This window comes from Neoarius graeffei, chromosome 11, assembly GCF_027579695.1.
Source record: "Neoarius graeffei isolate fNeoGra1 chromosome 11, fNeoGra1.pri, whole genome shotgun sequence".
NCBI classification, from domain to species: Eukaryota; Metazoa; Chordata; class Actinopteri; order Siluriformes; family Ariidae; genus Neoarius; species Neoarius graeffei.
The window spans coordinates 65,236,229-65,252,105 of NC_083579.1; the positions used below are offsets into that span (position 1 = coordinate 65,236,229).

A 15,877-nucleotide genomic window follows, 5' to 3' on the forward strand; every position below is an offset into this window, starting at 1 on the left:
AAAAAAATACGAATACGAATGCAGTTAATGCACGAGTTGGAGTCCAAGTCAAGTCACGAGTTCTTAAAACTAGGGCTCGAGTTGGATTCGAGTCAGAGTCCTGGACTCGAGTACTACAAGTCTGTCAGCAGATGACCCCAGCTTTTAACCTTCCCTTGGGGGGGGTGCGCATGCGTCTATGGATCTGTCAGACTGATGCACTTGAATCCATTAGGCTTAAAGGCCAATTTATGCTGACAACCCAGTCCTCGCAGATAGTGTCGCAGATGGCGTCTGCGTAGCCCCCCCCCCCCCCCCCTCGCAGACGCTTTGCGCGCACCTCCCAAAAATTCTGACCACCGCAGAAGCCTCGCAGACGAGGGCTCTGATTGGTCCACTCTACATCCGCTGTACACGCACTTCCGCTTCCCTACTTTCCCGGTTTTTGTTTTCACGACCGCCATTTTTAAAAACGTGAGCGAAGATGGAACAGCACGAAGAGCGGTTGATCGAGGACGTGAGGAAGTACGTACATCTATACGACTCCAGTTCTAGTCATTATAAGTAACCGGAGGATAAACACTCCACTAACCACACCCACCAACTACTCCTAGCGATTTCGCGACTTCGCGCCCCCTTGCGTTGTGGCGGTGAATAACATCGCGCACGCCTATTACTCCCCGCTCAACGATAAATTACAACTGTCTGCGAAAAGCTGTCTGCGAAAGCCTTGTCGCAAGAGCATGCAGAGGCCCTAACTCTGTGAGGGAAGAGAAATGATTGACGGAAACGCATGATCCAATCGCTGAGGTTTGCAGTGTCGGTGCTGCTGCTTATCGACATACTTCATCCTGATATCTGTCCCTGCTCTTCACATTCACTATTGATCTGGATATATAAGTAGCGCGATCATACCTGTTCCAGGCAACACAGCATGCATTTGGGAAGCCATCAGAACCTGAGTGCATCAGCAATGTTTTCAGTCGATTCCTCAGTCGATAAATGTGTGTACTTTTTGAGCGAGTTTTCTGTTTGTATTTGGACCTTTTAAAAACATTGAACAAACATCTCCTCTTCTGGGATCGCATTAGCATTAATAATTCTCAGCTCGTTGCCTTTTAGCTTTTGATTTTGTACTCCACTCTTCTCCAAAGCTTGCTTTTATAAACACAAGGGAGTGAAGAGACACTGGTGTGCACAGGAGGCATATAAGCAGCCTCGCTTCTCCTCATGTACTCTCTAAATGACCCCTCTCCAGTTCTCTCTCTCTCTCTCTCTCTCTCTCTCTCTCTCATATATCATGTTTAGGAAAAATGTTACGGTGTTTCATAGTGTAAATGTGAAGGCGAGTAATATTTTAATGCATTTGCATTTTATTCACTTTGCGTTCTTAATCGAACCTTTTTAGAGCCGTCAGAATGACTTTCTTGAAAAAGGTTCGCCTGATCACTTCATATTGTGAAATAGAGCGTAACGCAAATTCAAATGATTGCTCATCAATTATGGCAGTAATTGAGCAGCTTGAGACAGCCTGCTTGACTTTGACCTAAATTTATTATCCACCCAAATGAGGTTGCAAATAAAAGGCGTTAAAGACGGTTACGCTTACAGGTCGACTCATTAGGATTAGCTGGACGTTGTGCTTCCTGTCGAACAGTCTACCCGCATGCCTACCGAGATCATAAAACCTCATTCCCTCTGCAGAGGCTCTTGCTCTGCATTCAGTGCATCCAATTACTTAGGCCTGCTTTCGTTTAGCTACAACATTACATCATCCCCTGGCAGCCTATATTTTTAGCCAGGAGAAACCATTGGCCAGCATCAGATTGAATTACCAGCCTTTATGCAGCCTGTGTGATAGATGACGGTTAGACCACCCCCTCCACGCTGTTCAGATACGGACTGAAAGTGGGAATAGGGTGTGTAGAAGGGTTTTTGTGTGTTCGTGTACAACTGCGTGTCGCCACTAATACAAATCTGCGCTCTGCCACTTGAGTTTTATAAAAGGTTTAGCTTTGCTACATGCTCTCGGCTCAGTTTAAGGTTTGCCAAGACAATATGCATATCAATTTTCTGGTGTGTTTGGATGCTCTACAGAGATGACACTACTCCACCCAGACTCTTTATGCAGATTATGCAGCCTTAAAGGTTCTGCATATCTCCTTTATTTTTAAATAAATTTGAGTGGATAGTATCTCCATCCTTGACTCTTGTATGCTGCATAAATGGGAATAAAAAATATATATATATTTTTTTGAGAGTTAAAATCGACCGCAAAGTTGGCATTCGAGCTGAGCCAGCCAGCCCTGAGCGCGTGACGTCACAGCAGTAACCGGTTTTAAGGCCGAGGCCTTTGACAGCTATAGACCAAAGTCATATAAATAAAAATTTATGGTGAAAGTAAGAAATACCGTTACCGACTTGCTCAACTAAGACTGATTAGACTTCATTGATTGTGGGTTGACTCTGATTAAAACAGGATAGGTGTTATAACTCGTGCAACATACATGTACATGCATGCATTTTCACTGATAAAACGTAAAAGGCTAATTAAATAATCAGATGAACTGAGACAATCACATTCTGAAGCAAATTAAATAATCTTATACCAGTAACTTAAACACACAATACAAGTTACATGTATTAATTTAAATGCAGGTAAACAACGTGGTGGTGGTGGGTGTTTTTTTTTTTTTTTTTTTTTTTTAATCCAAATGAGAGTCGGAGCTTACCCGTCTGTGTTCTCGCTTTTTGAAGGCCGATCTTGTGGCCGATTGTTTTGAAACAATCTGACTTTCAGTTGTTTGTTCAGTTCTCCGTTCATTCGCTTCTCCCATGTAAGGGCGAGATGGCAGCGATATCCAGTGGAGAAATCAGACGGCTGCTACACTCATTCTCTATTTTCTCCATACTGAGTACTCTGCCATTACTGCTCAGCTCAGGAAATTACTAAAACCCGGGACAGGACCTCACCGATTTTAGCAGCAACTGCAGGGAGGTCACTGCCTGAGCGATATGTTCCGTCCCGGGTTTTACCAGCAACCCTCAGCTCACTCCGGGAGGACTGGTGCAACTGAACTTACTTTCCTTTTAAAAATAAATACTTTCCTTATCTTGCTTTCCTTTAATTGTTGATACTGCACCCTCTTTCAATACGGGCTTGTAGCCAACACTCCTCAACAGATCAGAGGTTTCGTACGAGTCTTCAGTAAAATGTGCAGAGCAGAGGAGAGACCACTTCGTAGGCGCCCAATGTGCCTGTGAACTTCTTGCAAAATGCGTCCAAATCTTTGCAGTTTGAACATTCTTGGGCCGTGAATGCAACGTAAATCCACCTTCTGTCGTGTTGCTGCACCGGCCAGCAATACATCTACGTGGCATGGCGATAAATTGGCTCAAAATGGAGGATCGGAGTTGCAGTCAGCTCTGTGTTTTAGTATAGCGGAAATGGCGACGAGACCGATAGACTTCCTGCTGTAACGTTACCGACGTCAAGGTCATTCACTCAGACCGCTACCTATATAAATCACTTTAATTGTAAAAATTACTATATTAGATTTATTGTTAACGCTTAAAACTATTCCTGTGCCATTCTTGAGGTCTCAAGGCATTTTATAAATGAAAGTGAGGCCATGGTTCTGCATATCTCCTTTAAAGACGCTCAGGACAAAAATAGGAAATGGTTATCATGACTGTTCCCCTTTTTTAAGGAATTACATTATCATTGTGTTGCAAGAAGCTTCTAACTTGAGTTTGTAGCCATGACGTCATTTGAATGCTCTGATTAATTGCCTGATGTAATATTTCATGAAATATATTTTTCTCTCTCTTTCGATTTTATCCTTAGGTAGAACCCGTCATTGTGTGCAAGTGTAGTAGCTGAGTTAGCGCTGTGAAAATAAGCATCCTGCTGTTTTAAACCAAACGTCTGTGAAACCCCTGCAGATGTGCACAGAACAGGGAAATCGCACACAGCTTAACTACCACACGACACACCCTCTCTCCGTTTTCGAGCTGACAAAAATCAAAACCAGATTTTTTTCCTCCTTACGTGCAGGGAGCTGGAAGATTGTTGATGCAGAAGTCAAGTTAGTGGAAAAGTTCTACTGAGCGGTTTTCTGAAAACACTGTTGCTTGGCATCAGACTGCTGATTGACGTAGCTAAGTGGCACTGCAGAAGGTGATTATTGCAAACAGAGATGATAGTGTGTAACGCTTTACTTCGCAGGCCAGTTTGTATATTTTCATTGCACTTATCTGAGCTGGTCGTTGGAGACGTGTATTCATAGCATGTAAGAACTGGTGGTTGGGAATCAGGAAGATCTCGAAGGCCATGTCCAAACACACACACTGCACCATCGTTATATAATGTTCTGTGTCCCACTGTGCGGTGACTTCTTTTTATTTATTTATTTTTATTATTTTCCACTTTGCTGCATATATTTTATGTTTTCTAAACTGTGCGTTAAAGTGCCATTCCACCATTGGATGTATTCTTTGGCATAAAATACAATATATTTTGACAACATATATAAATGGGATCACTAGATAGAGAAATCTTTTAGCTTCAAAATGATATATCAATTTTTTGACAACGACAAGTATATTAATTTTGCGACCAAAGTCACCTACCCTTTTAATTTCCGCGCGTGATGTCATCGGCAGGTTCCTCTTCTTGTGTACCGTGTGACGTGGCACATATTATCGGCAATGGCGGATAGAACGCGATAAAAATACCAATAAATCTAGCTAACTGAAAGATTAACTCCAAAATTTTTCGCAATTTTTTTTGGCCCCCATATACGAGGAGAAATGACTCTCACTTTGGGTGTTTCCTGGTCTAAAAATAGACCGACACGTGGTACACAAGAAGGGGAACCTGCCGATGACATCACGTTTCACTACCGCGCGGAAATTAAAAGGGAAGGTGACTTTGGTCGCAAAATTAATATACTTGTCGTTGTCAAAATTATGTTTGATATATCATTTTGAAGCTAAAAGATTTCTCTGTCTAGTCATGTTGTCATAAAATATATTGTATTTTATGCCAAAGAATACATCCAATGGTGGAATGGCACTTTAAGGTATAAATGGAATGAGATTTAAAACGACGCTAGCAGTTTCTACCGCAAACAGCCGAGAGAATAAGAGGCTGTAGTTTAAATGGAAACAGTGTGGTTTAGGGAGCCCCAATTTGGAAGGCTGGAAAGCATGAAGGAGAAACTCTGAGTCAGTGTGTTTAGTGTCACTAGTGTGGTAGCATGAAGAACTGGGAAGTAGAGAGCGAGGGAGAGGCAATGAGGAAACTGGACACTGCTGAGGGATGTGCTAGTCCCTGTGCTTGCCTGGAAGCATGCCTGAGTTCTGACATCACCGCTGGAGCAGGAACATCCGCTTTTCCGGTTGTCTACTGCATTGTCTGGCTTGAATTGGTCTGTACATTTTGATTAATACAGGAGTCTGTAGTGGTTATTAACGACACAAATTTTTATTATACAGCCACAGTCTACCCAGGACTCGGTTCTTTAGCAGTGTGGATGAAGGCGATCGGTTTCTTAAAGGGACTGTTCTAGTGCAGAAGATCTGCAGAACATGTAGCCTTTGCCCCCACATAAAGGAACAGATCTTTTGTAGACCTGTTGTTTCTGGCTTCCTCTTCCTCCTTGGTTTGCCCTTATGTTCAGAGGGTCATTGCTACGCTGTATACACATGCGTACACACCCCTGTACTTCTATTGTTGGCTTACAGCTGTGGCAGAGAATCGGGTTTTTGGTGCTTTCAGTTGTTGCACTCAGCCTGTGGAACAAAGGGAAAGCTCGAACCTGATCTCCTCGTTCTGTCACGCGAGTAACAGTTCTTTCCCATTCAAACATTTACCTCTCCCCAGCCCTTTTTATTCTCCCCACCCCACCCCCTGCATCTTAAATGATTAGCAATCTCGCTCAGCTCAGCTCTGTCCCATAAATACCGTCCCCCTGTTGAGGCACCTATGGTGATGTCATGCTTGATGAGAATTCCCTGGAGGTACAAAGTAATCCCCACCAAATGCAGTGTCACACCCCTGTCATTAAAGCTATGGATCTTTTGTGTGATCCTAATGGCTTGGTAGTGGGCTCATATATCACTGCCACCAACCCGCTGACCTTTTCTCACCACACGAGCTGTATTTACATACAAATATCTTCACCAGGCTGGATAAATACAGAGCTGTTAACCCTAAACTCGGGTCTCGGTTCAAAAATGAATGTTGTATGTATCCTGAACCAAATGTTGCATGTACAAGGAGCATCATTTATGGCCCTTTTCCACTACCCCTTTTCAGCTCACTTCAGCCCGACACTGCTCGCGTTTCGACTACCTTAGAGCAGCACGACTCAGCTCGCTTCAGCCCTGCTCAGCCCCCAAAACTCGCACGGTTTTGGAGTGGGGCTGAAGCGAGCCAAGCCGAGTGGGGTTAGGGGCGTGAGCGGACACTCCCCTGTGCACTGATTGGTGAGGAGGAGTGCCCTCACATGCCCACACACACCCCGCAAGCACGCTGGGATCTGTAAACACCGTAAACCCGGAAGAAAAAGAATTACGAATTACGAGAATTTCTGAAGCCTTATGCGCCTCGCCTCATCTATATGCTCTTGCCAGTATCTGTTGGCGTTGTCGGTGACAACAAGCCACAGCACCAAGACCAGCAGCACTAACGACTCCATATCCTCCATGTTTATTGTTTACTATCCGGGTCGTGAGACTACCGCTTAAAAGGTCACTGATACCACTGTTTGCGCCGCCTAACGACATCACGTGACATCCACCCACTTTGGCTAACTCCACCCAATGTGTCCACCCACTTCCAGCCAGCACGGTTCAGCGCGGTTGTAGTCGAAATGCAACTCCAACAGCCCCGCTCAGCCCAACTCAGCACCGCACGGCTCAGCCCAACTCAGCCGCGTTGGTAGTGGAAAAGCGGCATTAGTGTCAGTTCAGCATCTTAACCGATACGATGACCCTTGAGTTATCAAGTTCAAAGTGTTTGTCATATGCACAGTAAGGACATGTCCTCTTACACAATGAAATTCTTAGTTTGCTGTCCACCATGAATGCCAATTACAAATAAATAAATAGGCAGAAGAAATAATACAAAGTAAAGGCAATGTAGTGCAAAATAAAAGCCAAAAAAAAAAGTGTCATGAGTTTTAACACGTCTTGTGCTGTCTATCTCTGGCTACGTCCTCATTTAATACCTTTTTAGTTTTAAAATGCATGCTTTTTCCCCTCTGTTTATGCCTGGATCCCTCACTACGCTGGAGTTTTTGAGCCCCCAAAATGGAGACTTTTTTGGAAACGCTTCCGGCCCTGTTTTAGTTGGAAAACTCCAGGGTTTAGTGTGTATAGGCAAAACCAGAGAAGCTTGAACACAGTAATGCAGACACCCATGTTCGTATCTTGATTCTCATCAGTCACGACGTATCTTCCTCTGAGGAGTCACTTTCCTATTGCGTTCCCCCTTTTCTGGAAGAAAACAAGCAACATCAGCTGTTTTATACTGGCACTCGCATGCCCAGTGTACATGAATGGTCACGTGATGTGCGTTTTCAGGCGTGTTAGTATGGTCGGAAATTGTTTCTAACTAAAAACTTTGTCTGGATGGAAATCATTTTAAAACTGGAACCTATTCTTGTGGACGTAGCCTCTGGAAAGGCCTCTGTGCTTTTAGAACAAACAGCAGGGGAGAAGTTGCATCAGTTGGATTTTTTTTTTTTTAGCACACCCTCTTAGCTTTAGTTATTTTTAAATAAGTAACTTTCACTACTGGACCCATCTTTTGCACTCACGGTGTCGTAAACAAGCATGTGTGGAATGTGTACACACAACTCAGGTCGGGTTCAATCCCCCTTTCCATTCACTTGATTTTAACATGGATTCTCATTTTGTTTTGATGCATATTTTACTCCGAGTGGCCTCCATCGTGTTACTCTAATCTGATTTAGACTCTGTGTGTGTGTGTGTGTGTGTGTTAAGGAACTAACTTGTTTTGCAAATGTTCCACAAAAATTTATGGAACTATTAAGAGATGAAAAAGTACAATGTGCTATTGTTTTAAATATTGAAAACTGGAAAATTGCTGTGGTGGAAGAGGAGTAAAACTTGATCACCAAATACAATGCAGCCTTCATCAGGCGGCATCACATCATCCTGTAATTGTTTATTTTCCAATAGCAGCACTACTTGTTTTTTTTTTTTTTTTTCCTTATTTAAAATCCAGCTGAGGTGTTGATCAAATTGATAGCAATCATTAGGCTGTGTGTGTGAACATGGCTGATCTTTCAGCATCTCTGTGGGCTAGAAGAATGTTAATATACATCTTTATCCTTTTCCAGAATTTCAGGAAATCGGTGGTCTTCCTCTCATCAGTTCTCATATATTTTGTGTATTTGCGTGCAGATGTCAAGAAGGACTGGTCAGACCATGCACTGTGGTGGGAGAAGAAGAAGACTTGGCTGCTGAAGACGCACTGGACACTGGATAAGTACGGCATCCAGGCTGACGCCAGGCTACTCTTCACGCCCCAGCACAAGCTGCTACGCTTGCAGCTGCCCAACATGAAGCACATGAAGGTCAAAGTGAACTTCTCAGACCGTGTCTTTAAGGCTGTGTCAGACATCTGCAAAACCTTCAGTAAGTGAAGCTTTGTGTGGGTTTTTTTTAAAATAAATAACGTGTATATACAGGGGGTTCGCGAATGTATCTTTAGCGACCCCGCTCGACCATCTCTTCCGATGCTGGTGGTCGTTCAGATCCTTTTGCCCTGCTGCACAGACAGCCTTCTTCATTGAACTTTTTGTGCCGCGTCCACATCTGCATTGTATTTGGTGCATTTTTAGAGAATTCTCTCATAAATGCACGCTGCACAGTCTTGTTCGACTGTGTCCGAGCGTACTCGAACACACACAACTCCTTTTTCTTTTCCAGTGAATGGCATTTCTATACCTAAAAAGATAACATGAAACACAAAATTTTGACCTGTTTCCACACATGCTGTTAAAATTTGAGGTCAATTGAACGAGAATTGGCAAAGTTATTAGTGTATGTGTGTGTGTGTGTGTGTGTTAAATAAATAAAAATATGAAATACCGTGACCGAGGTCTTGAAAGTACTGAGCGAGGCTCTCTGGGCCGAGGTCACGGTATTTCACCATACAGACCGACCTTAAGCTGGTAAATAATATATTTCTTTCTTTACCAAATTCTAACAGAAAACGAGAGCGCCTGAAAGGGAAAACCGAGCCGAGCCGCCATTTTGAATCCTCATTCACGGCTGTAATGCAAATTGCTTTCTCGTCAGTATACAAGTGCACTTCCATGGCAGGAAAAAAAACTACATTTTGCCGCCTATGTAGTCCCCTATTTATACAAATAGGAGCCATTCAGGATTCAGCCATGTTTTTGCTCGGCGTTAGCAAATTACACGAAATGTTTTCTTTTATTTTGTCTTCCTCAGGGTAGTAAAACTCGCTTTCGCTGTGAAGACTGTCATCACGATCCATGCTGTAAAATTAATGTTATTTTCCTGAGAAATGCTGGCAAAAATTTATAAGATTTTTGATAGTCTTATTAAAAAATAAATAAATGTTGACAAATTCTACTGTGTTTGTTGTTGTGAACGAGCGAGTCGCCAGAGGTCTGTAACCGGGGTCCGTACCATACCGTAGGATACGGACCCGCTCGCCAGCCAATCAGAGCACAGGATTTGGACCATTAAAAAAAAAACATGGCTGCGTGGAGATGTGAAGTTTATCTTTGAGTGGTGAATATATTCACAAGTGAGCAAAGTGAACAAGTGAAAATATTTTCAGCGTGAGAAAATAAACTTCGTATCTTCAAGCCGGGTGGCACGGTAGTGTAGTGGTTAGCGCTGTCGCCTCACAGCCAGAAGGTCCGGGGTCAAGCCCCGTGGCCAGCGAGGGCCTTTCTGTGTGGAGTTTGCATGTTTTCCCCGTGTCCACGTGGGTTTCCTCCGGGTGCTCCGGTTTCCCCCACAGTCCAAAGACATGCAGGTTAGGTTAACTGGTGACTCTAAATTGACCGTAGGTGTGAATGTGAGTGTGAATGGTTGTCTGTGTCTATGTGTCAGCCCTGTGATGACCTGGCGACTTGTCCAGGGTGTACCCCGCCTTTCGCCCATAGTCAGCTGGCATAGGCTCCAGCTTGCCTGCGACCCTGTAGGACAGGATAAAGCGGCTAGAGATGATGAGATGAGATCTTCAAGCCAACGTGTGATATTCTTTTTCTTACATAGACACATTCACAAACACAGTACCCCAATTTATCAAAAGAATTCTTTGATATCCTTACAAGTGAAAATGTTACTCGATGTCCCAGATGTAGTTCGTATGAAAAATGAGCGGTGTATTTCCTACTAAAACACCTGTCGTACATGCACGTGCACACACCTGGCAACTTTTCTGTCGAATCTTTGTATCCTGCATACCCCTTTTTTCTCGGTATCTGTCCCTTCATCTTTAGAATCTTTTTTTTTTTTTTTTTTTTCTCTCCAGGCTGTAACGGGCCTCTGGTGTTGCCGTTAGCTTTGAAGGTTTGAAGAGATGTCACTGAACAGCTGTTGAAAGCTGCTCCACGTTCAGTTTGGCAAAGAGTGTCTGCTTGTCAATGCAGCAGGCTGTTGGTCTGTTTTACACTCTCCATATTTAGCCCATTTGGCCATGACTAGTGGTCAGAGGTTAAATATAGTCTCTATCAGTGTCCATCTCTGTCAGTGCTCTGGATCTGCTGAACTTGGGGTAGAAGGTCAAATACTAGATCTTGTTGATTGCTAACTTCCAACTGCCTTGCACTACACTGGCTGCCCTCTAGTTGGTCTTATCAGTTTATTATTCAGGATATATAATACACATTTGTTTGGGTACAAAACTTAGCGCAACAATTGACATAAAGGTTCCCTTAATTAACGTTATGTATTTACTGCTGTTAACAATGCTTATTATTAAATGATGAACACTTAACGGTAATACACCTGCATTGACTCTTTATTCAATCCATGGTTAAAAGTCCGTAAATCAACAGAAATTAAATTAGCGTGTTAATGTTCACGACTTCAAGAAACATCACTGAACATGCAGCCTAGGATGTAGCTTTTCATCAGAGAACTAATTAAACTCTGGACTTAAAGTGGCTGGTTGACCCTTTCTAGAATCTAATTCATTGTTTTTGTTTTGAAAGCATGCGATTGCTACCTGTGAGCTCTTTGTGCAGCACAGGGATGCAAACGGCGCGCCTTTTGGCGAATGCTGCCTTTTTCACGGCTGAATTGTGCAGATCTTTTTTTGGGGGGGGGCGTTGGAGTGTCTGAATAATTTCATCAGAGTAAATTCTGTATATAAGCAAATGCCGTTACAGTCCATGAAACATAGGAAGTATAAGTATGAGAAACAGTAAATCAGAAAGCTGCGCACGTTTTCACGGAAGCTGCGCAAATGTGCGCAGCTTTCTGATTTACTGTTTTCTTCTCATACTTCCTATGTTTCATGGACTGTAATGGCATTTGCTTATTTAGTAATTTTAATACAGAATTTGCTCTGATGAAATTATTCAGACACTCCAACCCCCCCCCTTAAAAAAATCGGATCTGCACGATTCAGCTGTGAAAAAGGCAGCATTCGCAAAAAGGCGCACCGTTTGCATCCCTGGCAGCAAAACCGCAGTAAATTAATTATTAATGAGCCCTTCGAAACCCGTCTTGAGGTTTTTCTTCATCTACATGTCATACATGGAGGCGTTGAACAAAATATGCCCCCCCCCCCCCCCCCCCCCCCCCCCCCATGGCTGTGCACGAGACGTCCAAGGCTGGTTTGGGTCCAGTCAACAGAATAACTACGAAAACTGAATGGATCGGTTGCTTTCGGAATATTGCTTGTATATAAAATGGTGGCTTGTTGCTTGGTGTAGAGGCTTTGGGAAGGGTGAGCCAGCCCCTTTAAGGCATCAGTATTCACTCACTTTCAGTAACTGCTTTATCCTGGTCACGGTGGATCTGGAGCCTATCCCAGGAGCAGTGGGCATAAAGTAGGAGCATGCCTTGGATGAGACATCAGTCCATTGCAGGGCAGGTGTAAATATGAACAATTGCCTACATGTAATAACCGCAAAAGTGTTAATTCAAGCAAGATGTTTTTAATATTGGTTATTTTGGGTTGAATATTCAAATAATGTTGGCTGGAATTTTTTTATGGTATATCGGATATATTCCATTCAGCTAGCATGATATTGAACGAGTCCATTATTATAATTATACATGCACATTGCAAAAGTTATTTGTGCTCAAGAAGCTACACAAGCAAACAAAACTCCTTGCTTCAGGGCGCTGCCATGTGGGATAGTGTAGAATGCTGACCGAACTCTGATTGGTCTAGAGCAGGGCTATTCAATTAGTTTTCCTTCTGGGCCACATTTTGAATCCAAGAGCTTGAGCTGGGCCACAAGTTCTCCGAGGTCACTAACAAGTGGCACAGCCGATTATCTATCTATTTATTATTATTATTATTATTATTATTATTATGTCAAAATAAATAATGTCTAGCCTGCCCTATATTCTATTATGTGTATTATATTTCAATCCAACATTGAAGAGGCCTAATCAAAATTCACTTGAACAACACTCTTTATTGTGCCCTTTATTTAAAACAAACAAAAAATTCAACATTTATCAACATTTCTCACTGTTCATTAGGCTACTGAACAGAACATTAGCCCACTGCTGCCTTCAGTGTGAGAAGTGGCATTTTTTGTTTTGCACAAGATCTGTGATGTTTGGTGCATAAGATGTCAACCCAATCCGAAGGCACTGGTGAAGTTTGTTGTCAGTTAGGGAGCACCGATAACTGTTCTTAATTGCGTTCACATGTGAAAAGCTCGATTCGCAAGTGTATGTTGATCCAAACATACTGAGCACGAAGATTGCCACTTTCTTGGTGTTGGGGAATTGGTGTGAGTTCAAATCACTCCAGAACTTTGCTGGCCCATCGTTGCGAAGCACCCCAGCCATGGTAGCAGATGACTGCATGTCAACAAGTTCAAGAATGAATTTACCCTCGTCGATGGAAGGGACCGCTTGCTTTGCTCTGGCAGATAAGTCTCCTTCTTTTGCAGCAGTGAATGGGTCTCTGGCAAAGGCCATAACCTCCGTGGGCAGAGCAAGTCCATCCAGTCGAGCAGCAAAATTTTCGTTCAGCTTTGCAATGAAATCCCTCATCACGTCTGTGATTTGTGTCGGGGATGCGATGTATTCGCGGAGCGTCGGGAAATGCAACATTCTGCCTGTAAGGTCAGTGGCGAAAAGATCCAATTTGACGGGGAATGCCCTCATCTGTTCCACAAGATCAATGACCATTTTATCTCTGCCTTGTAATGCCAAATTTAGGTCATTCAGATGCTTGAATATGTCGTTTAGAAAGCACACAGCAGACATGAATGCATCATCACGCATGCGATTCAAGTGGATATGCGCTTTCCTGTGCTTGTTGTTGCGCAGAAAAACCGCTATCTCCTCTCGGAGATGACAGAAGCGATCCAGTGCTCGGCCTTTGGACAGCCATCGGACATCGTTGTGCAAAAGGAGATCGTAATGGTCTGCATTCATTTCTGCCAACAGCTGACGGAACAAGCGATGTTGGAGGCTTGACGTGGATCGAATAAAGTTAATTATAGCCATCACATCATCCATCACTTCTTTCAGCTCCCCGCTTAGCTTTGAACACAGCACTGCCTGGTGCACAATGCAGTGCACATATTTCAAGTCAGGTGAGATAGCAGACCAACGCGCTACCAACCCACTTTTTTTGCCTGTCATGGATGGAGCCCCATCAGTCACAAGCATGCACACACGTTTCATGTCCAGACCGTTGTCCCTGAAGAAAGATGAAATTTTGTCAAAAATCACCTCGCCCGTTGTGTGTTCTTCTAACGGCAGTAAGCCGAGCAGCTCCTCTCGAAAGATTGTGCCATCATAAAAGCGCACATATATGCACAATTGTGCTGTATCACTTTGATCTGTTGACTCGTCTACAGCTACAGACATCACGTCAGCTTTTTTCAGATCATTTAGCAGCGAGTCAAATGCTTGGGTAGCAAGTATTTCTACTCTACGACTGTTAGAGGTGTCTGACAAGGGGACGTTTTTGAGAGCTGACACCACATTTGTTTTTATTTTTTCGTCACTTATGACCTCCTCCACCATGGCCAACGCACATTCTTTCACTGTTTCGGAGACGGTGAATGGCATTTTCTTTTTAGCCAAAATCCAAGCTACCCTCAGAGATGCTGATGTAGCTCTTTCTTGAGAGGTGCAAGCTCTTACCATGGTTGTCGTGCTCCGAGAGTAAGACGCGATCAGGCTCTGTACTTTAGCAGCCCTCTCTGCAGATCCCTCCGGGAAGTTCACGCGGAATGTTGGGTGTTTTTCCAGGTGGTGTCTCCGAATATTGTAATCTTTTAGCACAGAAATGCATTCGTTGCATATCAAACACATTGGTTTGGCGTTGGCAGTCGGCAAAATAAACAAATATTTCTCAGTCCATGCTGGGTTGAATCGACGATTCTCGTCCTCAATTTTTCGCTTACATGTAGAGAGAGACATGTTTGTTTCTTTCTTTTTTTAAACAGTGCCTAGCTTAAAATACAGCACGTCTTTGTATGCAGCATGTTGCTAGGGACTCATATGTTGCTAGTGTCGCTAGTTCCGCTCTTCCACACATACCACTCTTCCGCTTTTCCGCGCACTTGATAGAGTATGCATAGGCTATTTGTTGTTTCCATTTGAACATACTGAGTTAACAGTAGCTGGGAAATAACAAACGTGCAAAATAATTATTACAATATTATCTATTTATTTTTATCAGGTAATGAAAATGCATGTACTAAGTTTTGGAGACTCGTGGTATTGGCCTATACGGAATTAGTGACGCATCACATCAGCCGCGTCCGGGCCGCATCTGGGTCGCGTGTGGGCCGCATGTGGCCCGCGGGCCGCCATTTGAATAGGCCTGGTCTAGAGGAAATGTCGCACTCAGCCAAAAAACAGGTGTAGCGCCTATCGCGTTTTGGAGAGAAACTACAATTTGCAGCACATATAAACAAGGAAATATAGCAATTTGGCATGAAACATTAATGGAAAATTACACACACTGTTCCTATCAGCATTCTAAAGGCAAACGTTAGCTTACCCACAAGTTGGTGCTGTTAGCGCGGCGGTGAAGTCACCTTCCAGCCAGTGTAAGGTTCATCAATAGCACAAATCTCCCAAGACTCTGACCCAAGCATGGCAGTCCAGTTGCTTTCCAGCTGGCATAGCATTCTGGGAGCTTACCTGCGACTCGGTGCTGTTCACACGGCAGTCCAGTTGCCTTCTAGCTGGTGTAATGCTAGCGCAGGCCAATGCTTGTGCAGTCAAGCCAAATACTACTTTATTTATTCCCTGTGTAATTTACTTTTAAAATCGACAACTACACACAGTGGAACAACCTGGCAGCCAAAATTCTCTCAAAGTCTTCCGCTTTTAATGAAGCAAACCTCACGGTCATGTTTGTTTGCAAGCAGTCACTCGCTAGCGTGGAAGTTTTACATCTCCGATGTGTTAATTTTCCAGTTATTCGATGTCCGTTGGTATGTTTTTCTCTTGTAAATATGTGTGAAGAATATATGTTTTGGTAGCCTTTTGGATGTTCAGCGCATCTTCAGTTTACAGTTTATTTATTTGGTGCTTAAACCTAGCACTGGATTAGCCTTGTCTTCTCTCTCTTGGCTGACAAAGAAATGATTATGCGCACGCACAGCAGAAAAGTTTAGTTGTTGGATCTTCGCGTGAGTTCTGATGTCTTTTTATACTCCTCTCA

At 43.3% G+C, this 15,877-nt stretch overlaps 1 protein-coding gene across 4 annotated transcripts in view; it reads left to right on the forward strand.

The window, feature by feature from the left end:
- fermt2 (FERM domain containing kindlin 2) overlaps positions 1 to 15,877 on the forward strand; it is a 78,845-nt gene that overhangs the window by 21,883 nt on the left and 41,085 nt on the right. For all 4 annotated transcript variants that reach the window (XM_060934588.1, XM_060934589.1, XM_060934590.1 and 1 more), the window contains exon 3: positions 8,416 to 8,649. In XM_060934588.1, the coding sequence (XP_060790571.1) occupies positions 8,416 to 8,649 (234 nt within the window). The remainder of the gene's footprint in view (positions 1 to 8,415; positions 8,650 to 15,877) is intronic.